The sequence below is a fragment of the Heloderma suspectum genome, chromosome 1, assembly GCF_057233095.1.
Source record: "Heloderma suspectum isolate Gila_16-S chromosome 1, 16-S_ref, whole genome shotgun sequence".
In the NCBI taxonomy this organism is placed as follows: Eukaryota; Metazoa; Chordata; class Lepidosauria; order Squamata; family Helodermatidae; genus Heloderma; species Heloderma suspectum.
The window spans coordinates 405,016,116-405,038,254 of NC_139458.1; the positions used below are offsets into that span (position 1 = coordinate 405,016,116).

The 22,139-nt window shown below is 41.9% G+C and overlaps 1 protein-coding gene across 1 annotated transcript in view; it reads left to right on the plus strand.

Moving 5' to 3' along the window:
* The window catches only part of BICRAL (BICRA like chromatin remodeling complex associated protein), a 37,431-nt gene extending 27,759 nt beyond the window's left edge, over positions 1-9,672 (plus strand). The window contains exons 11-12 of the mRNA XM_084828912.1: positions 3,686-3,788; positions 5,418-9,672. Of these exons, the coding sequence (XP_084685038.1) occupies positions 3,686-3,788; positions 5,418-6,223 (909 nt within the window). The 3' untranslated portion in view covers positions 6,224-9,672. The remainder of the gene's footprint in view (positions 1-3,685; positions 3,789-5,417) is intronic.
* The last annotated feature ends 12,467 nt before the right edge of the window (positions 9,673-22,139 follow it).

Genomic DNA, 22,139 nt, shown 5'->3' on the forward strand with positions numbered 1-22,139 from the left:
TTTAGATCCTCTTCGCTTTCTGCCATTAGGGTGGTATTGTCTGCGTATCTGAGGTTGTTGATAACTCTCCCGGCAATCTTAATTCTGACCTGGGATTCATCCACACCGGCGTTTCTCATGATGTATTCTGCATATAAGTTAAGCAGGGTGACAATATGCAGCCTTGTCGTACTCCTTTCCCAATTTTGAACCAATCGGTTGTTCCATGTCCAGTTCTTACTGTTGCTTCTTGACCCTCGTACAAGTTTCTCAGGAGACAGGTAAGGTGGTCTGGTACTCCCATCTCTTTCAGAATTTGCCACAGTTTGTTGTGATCCACACAATCAAAGGCTTTAGCTTAGTCGGTGAAGCAGAAATAGACATTTTTCTGGAATTCTCTTGCTTTCTCCATGATCCAGCGAAAGTTGGCGATTTGATCTCTAGTTCCTCTGCCTCTTCGAAACCCAGCTTGTACTTCCGGTAGTTCTCGGTTCGCATACTGCTGAAGCCTAGCTTGTAGGATTTTGAGCATCACCTTGCTGGCATGTGAAATGAGTGCAATTGTACGGTAGTTTGAACACTCTTTGGCGTTGCCCTTCTTTGGAATTGGAATGTAAACTGACCTTTTCCAGTCTTGTGGCCACTGTTGAGTGTTCCAAATTTGTTGGCATATTGAGTGCAGCACTTTAACAGCATCATCTTTTAGGATTTTAAATCGCTCAGCTGGAATACTGTCATCTCCACTAGCTTTGTTGTTAGTAATGCTTCCTAAGGCCCACTTGACTTCACTCTCTAGGATGTCCGGCTCAAGTTCAGTGACCGCGCTATCATGGCTATCAGGGACATTCAGATCTTTCCTGTATAGTTCTTCTGTGTGTTCTTTCCACCTCTTCTTAATCTCATCTGCTTCTGTTAGTTCCCTGCCTTCTTTGTCCTTTATCATGCCCGTCTTTGCACAAAACATTCCCTTGATATCTCCGATTTTCTTGAAGAGATCTCTAGTCTTTCCCATTCTGTTGTTTTCTTCGATTTCTTTGCATTGTTCATTTAAGAAGGCCTTCTTGTCTCTCCTTGCTGTTCTCTGGAACTCTGCATTCAGTTGGATATATCTTCCCCTTTCTCCCTTGCTTTTCGCTTCCCTTCTTTCATCAGCTACTTGTAAAGCCTCATCAGACAGCCACTTGGCTTTCTTGCATTTCTTTTTCTTTGGGATGGATTGAGTTGCTGCCTCCTGAACAATGTTACGGACCTCCGTCCATAGTTCCTCAGGCACTCTGTCTATCAGGTCTAATCCCTGAAATCTATTCCTCACCTCCACTGTATATTCATAAGGGATATGATTGAGGTCATACCTGAATGGTTTAGTGGTTTTCCTTACGTTCTTCAATTTAAGCTGAAATTTTGCAAGAAGCAGCTCATGATCTGAGCCACAGTCAGCTCCAGGTCTTGTTTTTACTGACTGTATAGAGCTTCTCCATCTTTGGCTGCAAAGGACATAATCAATCTGATTTCGATATTGACCATCTGGTGATGTCCATGTGTAGAGTCGCCTCTTGTGCTGTTGGAAAAGAGTGTTTGCTATGATCAGTGTGTTCTCTTGGCAAAACTCTATTAGCCTTTGTCCTGCTTCATTTTCATAGAATAGTAGGGTTGGAATGGGCCTACAAGGCCATTTTGTACACCAAGGCCATGCTTGCCTGTTATCCCAGTGATTTCTTGACTTCCTGCTTTAGCATTCCAATCCCCTATGATGAAGAGGACATCTTTTTTTGGTGTTAGTTCTAGAAGGTGTTGTAGGTCTTCATAGAAGCGATCAACCTCAGCTTCTTCGGCCTCAGTGGTTGGGGCATAGACTTGAATTACTGTGATGTTGAATGGTTTGCCTTGGATTCGTACTGAGATCATTCTTTCGTTTTTAAGATTGTACCCCAGTAGTGCTTTGCCCACCCTTTTGTTGACTATGAGTGCGACTCCATTTCTTCTAAGGGATTCTTGCCCACAGTAGTAGATATGATGGTCACCTGAATTAAATTCGCCCATGCCTGTCCATTTTAGTTCACTGATTCCCAAGATGTCGATGTTCAATCTTGCCATCTCATGTTTGACCACCTCCAGCTTACCTTGATTCATTGATCTGACATTCCAGGTTCCTAAACAATATTGTTCTTTACAGCATCAGATTTTCTTTTCACCACCAGACACATCCACAGCTGAGTGTCCTTTCGGCTTTGGCCCAGCCACTTCACTCTTTCTGGCGCTACTTGGAAATACCCTCTGCTCTTCCCCAGTAGTATATTGGACACCTTCCGACCTGAGGGGCTTATCTTCCGGCATCATCTCTTTTAGCCTTGTGATACGTTCCATGGGGTTTTCTTGGCAAGAATACTGGAGTGGGTTGCCATTTCCTTCTCCAGTGGACCACATTTTGTCAGAACTCTCCACCATGACCTGTCCATCTTGGGTGGCCCTGTACGGCATAGCTTATGGCTTCACTGAGTTACGCAAGCCCCTTCGCCACAACAAGGCAGTGATCCATGAAGGGGTTTAAACAATACTATTTATTTATCAAGTGCCTAAAGTTTATGCCATAATATATTTGTTAGTCTTTAAGCTGCCACAAGACTCTTCTTTTTTGCTGCAGCAGAGTAACACGGCTACTCCACTGGAAATAAATACAACTATCAATCTGTTTAAGGTGTAATGCTAAGCATCCTTGCATAGAAGTAAGAAATAGTGATAGGAATGGACTTTGTTTGCAGTTGGTTACTAGGAAGTAAAACTTGGCTTGTAAGTCCAGCCACAATATACAGGCCCCTGCTTATTGTGATATTTTTTGAATTAACAATGGCTATTTAGATTAACATTTTACAACTCTTTCTAGTGCAGCAGATGCTGCATCCATCCTCTTCTGTCCTTTCCAGTGTGGTGTAGTGGCAAGAGTGTTGGACTAGAAGCTGGGAGATCCGGGTTCTAGTCCCCACTCGGCCATGGAAGCCCACTGGGTGACTTTGGGCCAGTCACAGACTCTCAGCCCAACCCACCTCACAGGGTTGTTGTTGTGAGGATACTCCTTGAGAGGAGGAGGATAATGTAAGCCGCCTTGGGTTCCTTGCAAGAGGAAAAAAGGCGGGGTATAAATGCAATAAATAAATAAATAAATAAATATTTGAGTACATCATGCCTGCCTTTTACAATCGTAATTCTTCATAGAGGCTTCTAAATGTTTTTCTTCTTAATTCTGCACCCTCCTATTTAACAACAGATAGATAGGGAGAGAAATACACAGATCTGGTATATTTAATCAAAATTAGCAAGTATATACTGTAAAACGTGTATATGGCAAAGTATACCACATAAGGATTAAGACTGAAATGTGGCAAATTGTTTCAAAGGCTAGCAGAGCTGATGCAAACACTGACTTAAATGCATTAGGTGTAAAGTAGGGATGGGGAATGTGTGGCCCTCCAGATATTTGTTGGACTGCAGCTTCCATCAGCCCTAGCCAGCATAGCCAATGATGAGGGATAATGGGAGTTCTAGGCCAACAACATCTGGAGGGCCACACATTCCCCATCCCTGGTGTAAAGCCTGCAATCTTATGCATATTTGGGAGTAAAACATCATTGAATTCATTCTGTTCCATGAAGCTGAACAAATAAAACTTGTTCATAACATCAGAAGTTATTTTGTTTGTTTTCTTTTCCAGAGGATAAATCCTTCTGCAGAAATGGTCATGATTGACAGGATGTTTAACCAGGAAGAAAGACAAACTCTGTCCCGGGATAAACGTCTTACAAGAGTTGATCCTGGTATGAACTAACTATTTTGGAACAAATAAGTCTTACCTATAGATAATGACTGTAGTATTTATAAATGTGTTCCTTCAAGCCATAAGTAAAATTATAATGCTGCAAGGAGTTATAGTTGTGGGTCAGATATAAAGATGTAAGATTTCTAGAAACTTTGGAACCACAGCAAACATATTTTGTGTCTGGACAGGAGAAAAAAACAGATATTTTGACAAATATATGCAGTACTGACATATGTGTCAAACCTAAAGTTTATTTACTGATTTAGGTCTGCCGTCCTAGCCACACTTACCTGGGAGTAAGCCCCATTGTACTCAGTGGGACTTACTTCAAAGTAGACATATACAGGATTGCATTGTTAGCAGTTAATGTATAAAACAGAGGTATATTTATGAAGTTAAAATCTATAGATTCATTAGTTTGCATTCAAACAAACAATAATTATAAATACAAGTGGGACCTGCATTATGTTGCAGTGTGGAGCGCTCCTGTTCATGTTTCCACCCACTCCATTCCATCCCCAAGGCTGGTTTTCCATCCTCTCTCCCCCAGTCCGTTAGCATTCTGTGTCCGCTGAGCATGCTCTGCCCCTATTGGATTGGTTTGGATGGGGGTCAGTGGTGAGGTGGGGCATCTGGTTTCCCCCGTAGGATTTTTTTTCCCTAAAGATTTTTTGTACCTCCTGAGTATGTTGATACCTCCCACTTGTTTGTGATTGGTGCTGTTTTAGCTACATAAGGACTGGCATTTGGAGAAATGAGGTCAGTATTAGGATATACAAGTGGGAGCTGCAACAAAATGTTGCAGGGTAGAGTGTTCCTGTTCAGAATTCCAGCCATTCCATTCTCCCTCCCCACTCCTCATTTTTCATTCCTGCTTCCCCCCAGGGGTCAGTTATTCTGTGATCACTAAGCATTGGACTGTTCAGGGGTCTCCTCCCCATTTAGGATGTTTTCCATAGATTTTATGTACTTCTGCAAACCTTGGGGTTCCCCCAGGTCTGCTGATGCCTCCCACTTGGACATTGGGTGGTGCCATTTTGACTACATAAGCAATACCACTCACAGTCTGAACAGTGGAAATTGAGGGAATAATGATGTCCAATGTCAGAGATGGAGCTTCAAGTTGTTGTACCATAAGATACGTGCACAAATAGGAAAAAAGTAAGATAAATATTGAAAGTAGAGATCATCAACAGTGGGCTGGTGCAGACATAATCCTGACTCGCTGGCTATAGGTAACAAATCAGAAATCACTGTATGTTCTCTCCACCCTTCTCTTCGTGGAACAAATTTCCTCCCTCTTGTCTTAATTGTGGTTAAAGGAAACATTGTCACTGACCATAACTGTGGTTAACACTAACCAGGATTCCCCTTAATCTAGGATCTGAAACCCACTAAAACCACATTTTATTATATATGCACTAGTTACTCTATTTAATTGGCCTTCAACTGGTGGTTTGGGACCCACTCACTATACAGATACATGGTAAAAATTTAAGAAGTGGGTTCCCTAATGTATGTTTGGACTAAAACTCTGAAAAGTTTGAAGGCTATGCTCTATTTCTTATCCCTTACTGTCCCTGATATGCTGTTATTCAGTACTGAAAGACTTGTTTTCACATTTCAGATGGCTTTCTGACAGACTTTTGTTGTACCTCCACGCAATTGGACAAGATTGCTGATGAAACACAGCCTAGTGAAAGTGATCATCAATCAAGCAAATCTTTAACTTCTCAGAACCAGACTGCTAATACCCAAATCAGAGACAGGTCAAGTTCAAGCACAGCAGAGTCTTTAAATCACAACAAACTTCATGTAGTGCCTAACAATATTGTGAGTCCACAACAAGGAACCATTTCTGTTAAAAAATCAGAAAATCTCACAAAAGCTTTAACATTTGAGAAATCAAGCTGCTCTCCTGAAAGCCAACATATGGCTGCTTCTGAACAAAAAATAGCAGGTACAGACCCTGGGAAGTCTAATGAAAACTCTTTAAGTTCTGAAGATGATTCGTCAAAAACCTTATCAAGTGCAGATCATGGTACGCATAATAAAACATGTCGGAATACAGTTGATTCTCACTCAGAAACAACATACAATCATTCCCTCCAAGACAAAACTCCTCGGAGTTCTCCAAAGAATGAGGATATGCATCCAGATAACTTGAAAGGTTCTGGGAAACCCCAAAAGGATTTGCTGCTCAATAAGAGTTTAGAGACTACATTCAAAAACATATTGGAACTGAAAAAGACTGGGAGACAGCCACAAAGTGAGGCAGCTGGCAGTGGCTCCCTAGAATTAGAATATCCGAACTTTTCACTTATTGCTTCACAAGAAAACTGCCTGGAGAAATTTATTCCAGAACACAGTGAAGGTGTTGTAGAAACTGACTCTCTTTTAGAAGCCGCTGTAAATAGCATCTTAGAGTGTTAATAGCTGCAGTACCATGGACATATTTCTTTTAGAAGCAAATGTCAATGACACCACAAGTTCAGCCTGACATATGTCAAAGATTACCCTTTCTAAAGTAGATTTTGTTCTGTGTTTGAGAGCAAAACTCATTGTGGTTACAGTGAGGTATTCCAGTAGCATTAATTCTTAAGAGCAAGCTGTCTAGTAGGGGCTTCACATTGGCTGCATTTGGACATAATGCTAAACCATGCTTTAGTGTTACAAGAATGAGCCTCAGCGAGCCTCAGGTTTGCACACTTTCCTCCCCTGGCATGGCTGCAAGGAGGAGATAAGAAGCTTCATTTCTGGTTTAGATTAACCATAGTTTAGTATGTTGTCTCAATCCTAAATCTTAACTATGGTTAATTGAAACAAACCAGCTTCATAATCTATGGTTTGATGTTGGCTTCTTTCCACCAACCATAGTTAAGTTTAAGCACAATTTGTCGAGGTTTGAACAACACAACAAGCTGCAGTTGATCAAAAACGGAAGTGAAAGCTTCTAAACTCATTACATCCAAACCAGCCCATTATGATACTGCTTGTGAGAACTGTTTTAATGTTGCAGCTTAATGAGACTGCAGTTCAGTAGGCTGTATGTAACAAGATAATATACTGACAATCACAGTCTAGTAACAGATTTATTAAATAAAATGTCAAGAATTTACATTTAATAGGAAAAAAACCCATGCCGTCCACCCCTCTCCCATCACTTGATTTTAAGTTCTAATGTTTGTGGTTAAAAATCCCACTGAACCTCTACTGAGAAATGCCTATCTCTCAGGTTTGGAAGAGAGAGAGAAACTGAAAGGAGAGAAATTGTCATCATAGTGTTTACAGGGCTTTATACTTTAAGTGCTTTTTTATTGCTCCATGAGCAGAAACAAATACATTACAGAGGGATTTGCTCAGTGGAATGAAACTGTACAGTTTTAATCACCACAGTATGGCATGAAACAATACACGCTAGACTAAGAAGCTAGTAGGTGGAAAATTGTAAAGGAGGCGGCTATGGCACAGCCATGAAATTCTATATAAATACATACATATATATATATATACACATTCATACTTCATGAAGAGCTTTTGCTTTTTATAATTGGATATAGTCAAACCAAGTCTTTCTGAAGTAGTATAAATGTTTTTCTAGACCAAGTATCACAAGCACTTTTAAAAAATATTGTGTCATTATAGTAGTAGTTTATACTTTAAAGAGATATTAGCCTTAATCTGAACAATTCAAAGGCCAGTGTTGGGTTTTTTTGCTTCTCTGTTTCTTGTTGTTCAACAATATTAGTCACCTGCAGCAGCAATTATAATTACCAAAATATGTACAAACCAAAGTTAATCTACTATCCCATTTAATATGTATGTATGTATGTATATATGTGTGTGTGTGTGTGTGTGTGTGTATATATATATATATATATGCATATAATTCATAATCTAGAGCCAAAGGAACCCCATGCATGGTTGTATTTGGCTGGTGGTCATGTTGACCAGTATGACCATATTATTTTATTTATTATTTTAATCTGTGTCATTCTCCTTCTATGCTGCCATGCTGTTTTGTTTTTTAAAAAATATATAAGCCTACTTCAGTGCTGTTAGGTACATTGGTTTTGTGCCATTAGTAAGAGGGATATGGCATGTATGCCTGCTCAAAAAGACAGAGATGTGTGGTTTGTAAGGCAAACTGTCTGACCTGGTTTGCATATAACAACAACCCAGAGTATAGGATGAGTATGGGTTGTTGTTGAGTCGTGGGTTTTCATTATGTGTAAAACCTGCATTATGGTTTAACTGGGTTGTTAACCATGAACAACCCAGAGTTCACAACCCAACAGTAAACCATGGGTGTTCTTCCTGGGTTGTTTGTGGTTAATAACCCATAGTTAAACCATGGTGCAGGGTTTGCACATAATGACAACCCACAATTTAAAAACAACCCATACTCAACCCATACTCTGGGTTGTCGTTACATGCGAACTGTAACTTCCCCTTACAGCCATATTTCAAAACATCCAAGTTGACTTAATCATAGCCTACAGGGTGCGTATAGGCACAATCAAGCATTTGAAAATCAAGCATTCCCTGATACTTATAAGAATGGGGGAACTGCCTCTTGCATTAATCTGTGGAGCTCCATGGAGTTTGCGATGCAGCAAGAGTGACCAACTGTGGTTGTCAGTCAGATTGCCAGAATGCCCAGGAAAAAGGGCTGAGTTTTGCTTTAATTACTCCAATTCAATTGTGATGTAAGAGCTATTTTCTGCTGTCTTTTAGTCAACACTGAATTCCACCACTGGCCTTGTGTCCAGACAGCATCACTATGGAATAATAAAAGTTAATCAAATTCAGCAAAATAGTAATACCATCTAACATGCAACCCATCCCTGACAGGAATAGAAATACAGAGGGTTTTCTTGTTTTATTTTTATCTTCACTTCTTGTTACAGACTTGTGAACCCCTACATTCCACTGCAACGGTCATTTGAGAGGCTTAAAAATAATGATTTGGCATTCACTTTGGTTCATTTTTGTAGGCATGGGGGTCTGGTATTTCTTATCAGTGATATAGACAGTCTTTGCTTTTCCCCTCAAGATTTTGCAAAGGAAAAATTAATTGAACTGTAACCATAATGAGAATGTCTAGGAAAGCAGGGTGTATGTTGCACCAGTCACATAAATGAACTAGTATCTGATTGGAAGTATGACAGATGTGATACCCATCCATGGATCCACCTGCTTTTGGTTTTATCGGAGAATGTAAAGTTTCCATCATCTGTACAGAATATTCTGAACCTAAATACCAAAACAAAGCCTATACATTTTGAATCTTATGTGACAGAGTTTACTTTTAGATAAAAGTTTTAGCCAAGGCATCTGAAATGCACTTCATCAATGTGGATTAAATAATACTTATATTTATCCCAACATTTTGTGCTGGGAACCCACTGAACGAAGTTCAGCTAAATTAACCTGGGGTAGCTAATGTATTTTATTTATTAAAATGAACTTGGTTTTAGAGCTCTGAATATTTTAATTGGTAATGCAGTAAAAAATATTTTTGTTTGTTGTAAAAAAAAGTGTGAATTTGTTATGCAGCCCATGGTCCTGAATCCAGAAGGTCATTTATTTGTGCTTAACTGCTTTGTAGGATTGGTCTCTTGACTTCCTGGATGTCTTTCCATATTGTCTAAGGTTAAAACAAACTTTTAGCTGGCAACTATGAGAAATAACTGATTCAAAAGGTCAGCATAATTGATCTGTTAGATTTGGGAGGCCTTACAGACTGACTTTACTGAAAGAGGATGTGTCACTTATTGTCAGTGTGGTATGGACTTTTATTTGCTTAAATACTTTCATTTGTATAGTATGTCTCACTTGAAATTGCTTTGTATACATTTTGTAAAAATATTTATAAAATGTTTTGTAAAAAAAAAGTATATCAAATTGCAGTTTATTTTGTTATGTTGGATAAATACTGTTAAAAGACACACGTTGGTAAAATATATTGTTAACCCATGGATAGGAAATGTTTAGCTGAAGACTACAAATTGAAACAACCATTGCAATACAGCCAAAGATTTGGGAAAAATATCTGTGATTGTCTTGATTTAACTAAGAAAAACAGTTTAGATTTTCAAAAGGGTTTCTATTTTAGTTTCAGATTGCAAAATATTTTTATTACATATATCCTACTTTTCTTCCAACATAGTATTAAAGGCAAGTCTATAGGGATCCCAAGTGGTCTCCCATTTAGACCAAGACCAGATTAGTTTTATTCTAATGACTTCCATGCCCTGGGATCATATATCCTCCAGCACTTCACGGATGAAAGTGTCCCTATTTCCCTATCATGTCCCTTCACTGTCCCAATTTCATATTAAGGATTACTGCTCAACCTCCACGATTACACACTGCAGAAGATTACTCCAAGCTGCTTTATGCTGTATGTATTCTTATTTTAAATATTCTTCTGTGGTTGGATCCAGGGTTTGGCTTCTGTGAGACGGGACCTTCCGCGAGAAGGGCTGCACTTGCAGAAGGTTCCTCCGCCCAATTTTGGGGGATTCTCCTGCAGCCACAGCTGTTTACCCCATTCAGCAGGGTTTCCTGACTCGGTGCAGCATTTTCATGGGGCTGGAGGGGCTGCTGTGGGAAGGAGAGGGCATCAGTGCAGTTGATCCAGAGTAAATCTGGATCCAAGCCCTGACTAAAAATTCTTTCAGGTATGTTCCAACTAGTAGGAATCAACATGAGAATCAATACAGGCTGCAATAGACTAACACAGCTACCTTCTGAAAATCCTTACAATATATTTAGTATCCTTCTATTGCCATCTGCTGGTAGGTAGTGGGTGGAACATAATTGTTCATTGTTTTTTAAAAATAGATCAGATAAGAACAAATTAATAAGCAATGATATAACAAAAAGAAGTCTAATGTTTCCTCCATACTAGTTATTTTCTCAGCACTTACTATACTTTGTTCACTCACTTACAGAGCATCCAGCCACTGTTGCCGTCATCCCCTTTGCATTTCCAGTATTTTCTATGTTGCTGTCCTTGTTCGTTCAGACCTGATCTGTGGTGATTTTTTAAAAAAATCTGCAGCCGCAGAACCAGCTTGTCAAATGTGGACAAGCAAATCACTTTTGAGTCTGTCAGCTGTTCTGCTGACATTAATTAAACACTTCCTTCTTTGGAGGTTCAACCCATTTTATTGCTTCCTGATGAACATGGGTGGAGTGATCAGTAGCAGTCTGTTTCCAGGCACAATTCAAAGTGCTGGCTATGACCTATAAAGCCCTATACGGCTCCGGTCCAGGTTATCTGAAAGACCGTATTCTCCCTTATGAACCTGCCCATGTCCTGAGATCTTCTGGGGAGGCCCTTCTCTCAGTCCTGCCACTGTCACTGGCATGTTTGGTGGGAACCTGGGAGAAGGCCTTCTCGGTGGCTGCCCCACAGCTGTAGAACACCCTTCCCAGGGAGGCTAGGATGGCTCCCTCGATGTGTTTCTGGAGGCAGACTAAAACATTCTTGTTCCAGCAGGCCTTTGGGACATAGTTGGAACCTGGGGGTAAGCTGCTAAAACGCTGCTTTAAAATGCTGTTTTAATGTTTTAATATATTTTAATTTTATTATTTAATTTATATTTTAACGTTTGTATATTTTCATATGATTTAATTGTATATGTTTTAATTTTTGTAAGCCACCTTGTGTCCCAGTACTGGGAAAAAGGCGGGGTATAAATACATATAATAATAATGATAATAATTATATATATATATATATATAGTCTTCATATATATATATAGTCTTCATTATATATATATATATATATATATATATATAAAAAGACCGCATCACAAAATTTGGAGAAGTGCAAATACCAAAGGAGAACTGCATAGGGTTCAGGAAGTGCGAATTAGGTAGATTGACATTAAAATGTGAACGCATTTCCCTCGCACCTCTACTTCTGAATGAATATTATAGGAATCTTTTAGCCATGGAGAAAGGCATTGCTGGATAATATAATTCTGTATTAAATGCTTGTGTATATCCTAATTTTTAATTGTGCTTCGAAATAATTGCACAAAAGCAATGCCTCAGCAGCTCTAAAGGACTTCTGGTGTGTAAGCAGTTGAAATTAATAGACTTCAAACTTAACAGGCTCAGGATCCACCTCATCCTACAATGTGGAACTACATTATTTTCTGCTTATGTTTTTGTCACCTGTATATATGATGTCCCGGAACTCCATAATCCTTCCATTCCTATTTGAGATACACAGATTACATGAACTGGGTGTACCATTCATATCACCTGTCCACCAAGCTATAGTACTGCTGGATTTATTTTGATTTATTTTATTCTGCTTTTTATCCTTCAACACTGAAAGTGGCCTATAGGATTAAAAGAATAGAACATAAAATATAAATAAATCAAAGAGTTTAAGACAGTGGCAGATAAAGAAATCAAATCCAAAACAGCAGATGAATATCTTGCAAATGATAGCAATTCAAGAACCAAAGCTTTGCTGAATAAATCAGTTTCCATTGAATGCCTAAGGGTGCAGTCCTACGCATGTTTAGATAGACAAAAAGTCCTAAAACTGCCAGCCATGCTGGCTGGGGAATGGTAGGAGTTGTAGGACTTTTTTCTGTCTAAAGATGCATGTGCCCTAAATACTAAAAGAAAAGGATCCTTCCTGATGGATTTCCAGGACGAGGAAATTCTACAGTATTGGCACCACCTCTAAAAAGGCTTCATCATGAGTCCTCGTCTATCTGATCTCATGTAAGGGAAAGACCACAAGTGCCAATTTTAACTGGTGGGCATTTTCATATGGGAGCAGACAGCCCTTGAAGTAATCGGGTCCCAAAGAGCTGTAAAGTTACAGTCTTTAAGTTGGCCTGGATACAGATAGGCAGCCAATTCAAATGATGTAAGAGAAACATGCTCCAGTCAATGAGTTCCAGACAGTAATCTAACCGCTAGCATTTCTGGACGAGATGAAGTTTCCAAACTGTCTTTAAAGGCAGCCCCACATACATTTCAAACATATGGATCAGGCATATGAGAGGAGGAGGAAGGGAAGGCGAAAAACCCCAAGGATAGTGAGACAACTCTAATTTTGCTCCAGAACATTCTGCACCTAATCATTATTCCCTCTATTTCCAAAGTTCAGAGGTGAGTGTGGATCCTTAAGTAGGCAAAATGAAACCATCCACCTACAAGAGGGAGGTGGCTGGTTGGTTGGAACCTTGACCTGGAGATTTTTACACTGTAACGTTTTTGCTGCAGGTCCCGGCTGTTATTAAATAACTTCTATCCCATGGGCTGTGTTAACAGGACATGTAAACAGGATTGCAGTCATCTGTTTGGACAGAATAAATATCCCCAAATCCACAGCAAATAGTGCTAACTCTTGGCATTGTTGCATTGTTGGGCTGCTGTTTATCTTGCTAGCAATGGCTGAGTTCAGACAAACATTTACCAAACAGTTAACTAACCAAGGTAAGTGTGGAATCATATTGGGGAGCTGGTTGTCTGTAGGATTCACCCATGCACCAAAAATAAATTTACCCCTGCCTGGCTTCCCTGGATTTATTTTTTAAATTAATTTTCTAAATAGGAAGGCAAACATAAAACAAACAAAAATTAGACACATCATGTTTAAGTGTAGTTACTGACAATACCAAGGGCCTATGTTTAACATGGTGTTTTTTCCTCCTTTTATTTTACATGCAAAATATGTGCAGGATCCTTCGGTTGCTTGGAGATTTTCTTTGTGGTTCTTCATAATTATCTTTAGGGAGCAATCCTATGTCCCCTAGACAACGTCTGGGGGACATAGGATTTTTGGTTTCTGGACCAAAGTTGAAACTCCGAAGTTGAAACCAGGGCTTTGACCTCGGAGCCCAGGAACTGTGCTCCCCTCCCCTTGTAGCTGGCACGGTTCTGAATGCACCAGCTATATCTCCATTCTTGGAAATGGAGCGCAGAAACGGGGAAAAGGGGGCGGTCCTGGGGGAGGGGAGGAGACTGAGGAAGCCATGTTACGCAGCTTCCTATGCACTGCGCAGCCTCTCCCAATCCCGCTCCGAAGCTCCTGGCTAGACAGACGAAATCGCCTGTGTAGCCAAAAATGCAGGGTGGCTGGAGCACGGAGGCAAGGATTGCCTCTGTGCTCCAGCCACCCTGCACTGGATAGTCATCAGCCTCTGAGTTTGGAGGCTGATGACTATCTCTATAGGAGTATGCCCTTAGTCTCTTTTCCATAATTTGAGGAAGGATTTGATAGATGTTGCTGCATATGTCCCTGATGTATATGAAATAATGTCATATTGTATAAAAATCAGTTATTTTAACTTCGCCTTTAGCTAATTTAAGTTGATACGTCAATTTTCCTGCCATGGCTATTTGCCACAGCTCCATGAACCAGGACTTCAGTGTTAAAAGTTCTGCAGTTTTCCAACTTTTAGTGATTACCCTGTCAGCTTCCACCAGCATGAACACAATTCATTCCTTAGATGTCACTTTTGCATTTTTTTCTTCCCTCTTGTTAATAGAGTCAGTGCTGATGTGCCATATATAGATACAGTCAGGGGTGTAGTGGTGGTGGGGTCTCACAGTGATGAAGACCCAGGACTTTTTAAAGAGCCAGGTCTCAGCCAGGTCTCTCCCACTCCCAGCCTACCGCTGTGGGCCAGGCTCTTCCAGCCGCCTCTTTCCCTTCTCTGCCACTGAGTGAGAGTGAAGCTTCCATAGAGTATCATATTTTGAAAACCTAAAATGTTTGTGTTTGAGTGAGTGAGTGAAAAAGATTTTAACACCCCTGCATTTTTTCTCAGACATCCAATTAAAATACCATTGCCTTACTCTCAGCTGCACTGTTTTGGATCGCAGTTGAAGGCTGTACATTTTAGAAGGGGGTGTGGCTGTGAGGGGGCATGGCTATGACTGTCATGAAGGGACGCTGCACTTCTGAATTTGCCACTACACTACTGGATACAGTCTGGTGTGTAATGTTTGACATTTCTGAAAATGTCATGTTCCAAAATGCCTCTCTGGATTTCTGATTGGACCTGGATAAATGATACAATTATTCTCACCCTGAAGATAGATGCTATAGATGACCATTTTACCATGTTGGTCACCAACAGTTGTATGCTCACCATACTGGGTAAATGCATGTAGCCTCTTTTCACCTTCTGCTGCCTTTCAGAATAAAAAACATCAACAGGAAGTACCTGAATGTAAACTCTATATTAATTAGGTTACAACAGGCCTTGCTAGGAGGAGTTGAGTTGCAAATAGTCTTTGTCTTTGAAATGAAGAATATATTATCCATCTACAACTGATGCTGGTTTATTTGAGAAGTTTCTAGTCTTGCCACTAGAGGGAGAAGCTACCTTGTGTTTGAGGAAATTGTGTATGTTATATATTGTTTCCACCAAAGTTTGTTAGGTTTGAATTTTTAGAATCGGAATCAAGAGACTCTCTTTTATTGTGTATTTAGAAAGGTTCTAGTCATCACACTGTCACTTTTCTCCTTTCAGGACGAGTTTTAAACATGTTTTATTTCATTTTATTTTTTAAATGGAAGTTGTTCAATGGCTTTGTAGTATTGCGGTGTTATGCTACAACTTGGCAATCTAGACAGTCAAGACTGGCCTCCTTTATCCTATTCAATAGGGAAGCATTTAGCAACAGAACAGAGCTGAACTCCTAACTCAAGCAGTGTAGCCACTCATCCATTGCCCCATGCTTCTGATTCAGGGCTATAATGTGCAGCTTGAACTGCAAGGCGTATCCTTGGAAATGGTGGGTATCTTTACCTCCAGGAGTAAAGCTGGCTCCAGGTTTTTGAGGGCTGATGGGAGCTGTAGGCCAAAACATCTGGAGGGCCACAAGTTGCCCACCCCTTATCTATAAGATCCCGCAAGACACTTAATTGTTTTCACAGGAATCCAAGCTGTTTTTGCTGAAAGTCTCCCTATCGTATGGAATAGTAAAGCACAACAGGGTAATATAGCACTAGTGTGGCATTGTGGATAGAGGGGTGAACTTAGACTGGGGGTGGCACCTTGTGTTTAGTTCCCAGCACATTAGTGAAGCTAACTGGGCCAGTCACTACCTCTTACCCTAACCCAGCCTTCCCCAACCTGGTGTCTTCCAGATGTTTTGGACTTCAACTCCTATCAGTCCCAGCCAGCATGGCCAGTGGTCAGGAATCCTAGGAGGAGGAGTCCAAAACATCTGGAGGGCATCAGGTTTGGGGAGGCGGCCTTAACCCAGGGATGAACAGAAGGTAGATCTCCAGATGTTTTGGCCTGCAGGTCCCACCAGCCCTCACCAATGTAGCCAATGGTGAGGGATCATGGAAGTTGTAGGCCAAAATATCTGGAGGGCCACAAGTTGCCCACCCCTGTTATAGACAAACAAATTTATTATGGCATAAGTTTTCATGGACAATGGGAGTGTTTCTTATGTAAGTAAGTGAGAAAAAGAAAGAAAGAAAGAAGAGGATGCAGGAACTCCTTTAAACATATTCCCAATAAATACAAACACTGAACGTGGAATTTGCCCCTAAGAACATTAGAACATAAGAAGAGCCCAGCTGGATGGTCCATCTAGGGTCCATCTAGCCCAGCATGCTGTTCACACAGTGGCCAACCAGCTGTCATCCAGGAGCCCACAAGCAGGGGAGGAGAGCAACAACACCCTCCTGCCCATGTTCACCAGCAACTGGTGTATCTAGGCATACTGCCTCTAATACTGGGGGTAGCACATAACTATCAGGACTAGTAGCCAGTGACAGCCTTCCCCTCCAGGAATTTGTCTAACCCCCCTTTTAAAGCCAGCTGCCATCAAAATTGGTGGCCATCACTACATGTTGTGGTAGCGAATTTTATAGTTGAACTATGTGCTGTATTTAAACCCAGATCAAAGGCTGCACCTCCCAGCACCATCACATAGAAATCAGAGGTATGGTGTGGGTCCAATTTAAAGAGCAAAAGGGCCACACAGGAAGGACTGTTACACTTGCTTCAGTTTTCATTTACTTCCTTGCACTCTCTCCCCCAATGATATTTTTCCATCAGCCACACTCTGATACTGGAAGTGAGCTCGCTAGTTCACCGACTTCATAAGAATACCTGGGGGACAGAGGCTGTGGTGAGATGGACAGTGGGTAAGTGGACTGTACTCTTCATCCATACATACCACTTGCTGTTTAGCTTGAACCTTCTACAGCAGGGGTACAGAACCTTCAGCCTGTAGACCCAGTGGAGGTTGGTGGCTCTGATGTCAGTGGGGCAAAGAATCTGCTCCGGGTTTCATTCAGAAGCAGTCAGAATTCTAAAGGAGCCATCCAAGGTGCTCTGCCAGAGTTCTCACTGGTCACTGTGTGGACGAGATCCAGCCTGTAGGTCACCCCAATCCAGCTTGCAGAGCCTACCAGGGTTCCTCCAAGGGCTGGAGGTTTAGCCTCCAAGCCCCACCCCCTGGAGGAATCTCCTTGGAGGAAATCCCTGCTCTTATCTCTAGATCTGAGATCAAAGATAACAGTGGGGGTTTCCCTTGCACACCACCCACCAGCAGGGGAATCCCTGCTCTTATCTCTGATTGGACATAAGACTGGGGTGGTGGGTTGTGGCCATTGTGGGAAGGGCGTCTGCTGTCCCTGGCATGGGCTGGGTAGCTTTGCAAGGTCTTGGGCACTGAGCGAAGCCAAGAACTTGGATGGTGCTGGGAGGTGCAGCCTTTCCCCGTGTCTCTCCTGGCATGAAGGACAAAAAGGGGAAGACATCAGGGGTTGAGACAATCAGGCCCACAGGAGCCCTAGTGGGGGAGGGGTGGAGGCAATCAGCTCCCCACGGAAAAACAGTTCCGCACCACTGTTTTACACTCAGCTTTTTACTTGATGAGGACAAATCCGGTTTTAAATGCATGGATCTGTTGCTGTCATGTCTACTTCGGCTCTGAATCTATGGGATTTCTGGGAGAGTTTTGTGCCAAACAAAATTTAAGGCTGGACGCTGTAGCACATTGTAAGAGTTGGACTCCTGGTGGCATACATGTATAGCTTGGAGTGGTACATAGTTTATTTAGCCCAAATCACATTGTGTTATTTAAGCTGCATCTCTGCTTCAAAGGGCCAAACTATACATTACACTGGGAGATCTACACTGATTGATCTACCCATTTTTAAAACGAAACGTAGCTGCCGCAAGGTATGTGTGTATAAGAGAGGGAGGAGGGCTGCTACATTGATTGGGGAAAAGATGGGGGGAGGAGAATGGGGCATTTAACTCCCCCCACCCACTGCACTATTACCTCAATGTAAATCACCCTACTAAAGCTATTTTGCTCTATGGGAGAAAAAACCAGGTGCCTATATTTTTCACCCTACAGAGAAAATAGCAACTTGGGGCAGATTTAGAGCTTTCCTACATGAGGCTGTTAGTCGCTGTATCTATTTCCACTTTCGTCACAAAATTGAGATTCCAACTCTACACAAACAACTTTTCCTTTCCTGCTTTTCTGCTACATAACCTCAAGGTGGCACTGTGCTATAGAGGAATAGCACAAATACACAAGTAGTTCTTTCACTTTCAGAAATAATACCCCATTTTTCCCACTCCAACCCGCCCCCCCCCGAAATTGCCCTTAAAAAACAGAAGTGAAACTGGAGAGTCATGTTGTTGTCTAAAGAACCTGCAAACAACCATAAGGAATGACGAGTGCACAATAAAGCTCTTAGGTCAGAAAAATGGGATGTGTGGAAAGGGTTATGCACAAAACCCCCTTGTGCTACTTGGCTGATTAAATTAGAACCCTCCCCGTGGCATTATTTCAGCCTTCCCCAACCTGACGTCCTCCAGATGCTGGCTGAGGCAGATGGGAGTTTTAGCCCAGCACTTCTCGAGGACACCAGGTTGGGGAAGGCTGCTGTATTTAGTTAATAAAAACGAAACAAACTACACTAAAACAAAACAAAGCAAAACAAAAAAACCGGAGGATCAGTCATGGATTTCCGAGCGTGGGATGTAGTTTGCTCTAACTAAGTACAGACATATGAAGCAGGAACTAGGTTCATCGTATTTCAGCGCATTCAGTTTGCCCCATGTCCGTATCCAAGCAGCCCGTCAGTAACAGCGTATGTGCAAATAAACAGTAGACTTCAATTATCTGTTGCTAATTATCACTCAAATTTGATTTGTACTCACTTCAAAAGGTCCCATATCTTTCCATTTAGTTATTTGTTTCAGTGTGATGGGCCTTTAATTCATACCAAACGTGGGTCAATTGCCAGCTGACAATGAAAGAAATGTGTTTATCCACAATCATATCCCTTTTCTTACGTGTATCTGTGTTTGGTTATTCATGAAGTCACTGGGGAGGCAAACTTATGTCATTTTTTGAACTGGCATTGCTCCTTGGGTCAGTTGTTAAAAAGGCTTAAACAACATGGAACTTCTTTGTTTTTTGGACAGGCACAGGGAGAAGCCCTGGAAAGAAAAATAGCACAGGGGAAGGGAAAGAAAAGTCTCCACCCCGTCAAAAGCTAGATTTAGAAGGTTTTAAAGCCAACTGGAGAAAAAGCAGATCAGTACCAGGTTTCTCCAGTGAGAGGAATTGGAAGCGGACAAGGGTGGATTCCCTCCCACCACAATGTGGATAACAGCTGGGGTGTGCCCAGGCATTTCTGGAATGATCCTAGGACCTACTGCATAGTGTTGGGTCTGTTTCAGAAACAGCATGTGAGCCGCATGTGTCCTGGCTGTCTCTGTTTACCTGGGATAGCCCCTCTTTTCTGAGGGCTTCTTTACACCAGGATTTTTATGCCGCAACTTTACTGGGGTTTCTGCTTCTGGGTTCTGTGCGAGATTAAGATTGTCCCTTTACATGCGCTTCTGCCTTTTGTTCCTGGGGATTTCCTTTCTCTACAAGTTCTATATGTTTTATTATACAGCCACTAGATGGTGGTGTGGTATAGCTGCAGTTATAGTGCAACTCCATAATCAAACCACCATTTAAAAATAATGCATTTTCCCCATTATACATATAACTGTGGAAATGGTCACAAAGCATGGGAGAGGCCCTGGAGTTTGATGACGTCATGTAGAGGACCCATAAACTTCTGTGAGTAATCAATTTTGATCGCAAGATAAAAGCCTGTTGTAGAGAAGCCCTGAATCTCATCCTTGCCAAATTATTGTCCCTATTGTATCTCTTGAAAAGATTTGGGAGATGCCTATTTGAAATTATTATTTTTTCACATGTGTAGCCTTGCACTCCCTTCCCTTCTATCACACTTCCATTTGCTGAGACAGTAAATCTTACAGAATGGCCTGGTTCGCACATAATGCTAATCCATGGTTTATTTAACCCATGTTAACCCATGGTTTGTTGCCCTATCCAGGGTTTGTCTGGCAGATGATCGAACAAACCACAGCTTGTTTTCTCAGTCCCTGGATTATTTGTTTCTCTCTTCCTTCTCCTGCTCCTTCTCTGTATACCTATATCTGGTGCTGTTATTTTAAGGTTGTTAGGGCACAATCCTATGTGTGTTTAGACACAAGAAAGTCCTAAAAAAGTCCTAAAACTGCCAGCCATGCTGGCTGGGGAATGCTAGGAGTTGTAGGACATTTTTCCTGTCTAAATACACATAGGATTTTCCCCTAAATCAAATATGTTGCTGTCATTTTTTATTTCGACGTTGCTGTGTGTAATAGTTCTATTGTGAAACACCTTGAGGGCCTTATATTATTTTTCATTGCTATTTTAAATTTTAGAATGTTAATGTATTGTATGGATTTGTTGCAATCTGCCTTGGGAGGGTATACAAATTCATTAATCATCAAGTTAATTCTGTTGTATTTTTAACTGCCAGGAAGGGGGAGAAGTGTTTTTGGCTTTTCCTGCACCAGCTCAGAAAATAATGTGATCAGCCTCAGGTACAATGCACCTTGACTCATTTGGGGTGGGATGTTATTTAGGGCGCAATCCTATGCAGATAGGTATCCACCTCTGAACTTGAAGGTGACCACCTATCCAATGCAGGGCAGGAGAAGCATGGAGGGGATTGTTCCCTCCATGCTCCTCTTGCCCTGCATTTTCAGCTAGACAGCCAATTGTAGCTGTCTAGCTGCGGGAGGGCTGAGCAGGGGAGGAGGCTGCTGTATGACACATTGGATGTGTCATACAGGCATTTCTGCCCTCCCCGCCCTGGCATGCCCCCCGGCACGCCCCATTTTGGCCGCTCTGCGCTCTTGCAAGTGTGGAGCACGGGGATTTTCCACGCTGCCTGTGAGGCAGTGCGGAAGTAGGGGGAGGTTGGTTCTCCAGGAACCGACCTTGGAGCATGGTCTCTGAGGTCAGTTCCCGGAAAACCAGATATCCTATGGCCGTCTAGCCGCTGACTAGTGGCCATAGGATTGCTCACTCCATGTTCTGCCTCAGGCAGCAAATGTCTTGAGCCAGCCCTGTGTCAGGAGCGCCCTAGCTGCCTCTTGCAGTCCCCACCAATAGCCAACTCAGGACACAGACGACGAGGAATTCTTTCCGAGACTTTATTCCTCTATTACTTTATGACTCTTTCAGAATACTAATCACTAGCGACAAAGCAAGGAACAGCACTGGGGAAAGATAGCAGAGTAGCCTAAGCTCCAGGTAAGACAGTTGGTCCCCGTTTGAAGGAGAATCATGGGAAGACCCAGAAGTTATGGGCTAGGGAGAGATCCTCCGTCTTAACCTTGGGTCCTCGGGACGTGACCGTTGTTTGCACGCCAAACAAGCACTACGCCTCCTTTCCACGCCCGCCATCTGTCATCGCTCCCTGCGTCTGCGCCGAGCGTCCAGCAAGCCCCCCTCCAACGCTCTCTCACTGCCAGGGTCACTATCTATCCCAGGAATGCTGGCAGGACGAATCTCTACCAGCTGCTGTGCTTGTGAGAGATGAGCAAGCTCCTCTCTCACAGATTTCTGTTCCTCCTCAGAATCAGAACTGCTCTGGGGCTCTATTGGCTCAGTTTCCACCCTGACACCCTGCTGGGAACAATGTCAGACTAAGACTGAGAAGGCCTAAGTTCAAATTCTCACTCTGCCATGAAACTCGCTGGGTGACTTGGGGCCTAATCTACTTTACAGGATTGTTGTGAGGCTAAGATGTGGGGGGAACTATTTATGCTGCCCTGAGCTCTTTGGAGGAAAAGCAAGATATAAATGCAATAAATAAAGAAGTACAACAAATGCACTGTGAAGTTGAACTTTCTTACAAAGGAAGCTATCGTGGTCAATTTACTTATATCTACTTACTTCAGAAGCCCCAGGTGACCTGAAGGGGCATGGCTGTGCTTCCCAATTCTCATGGGTCTTTCC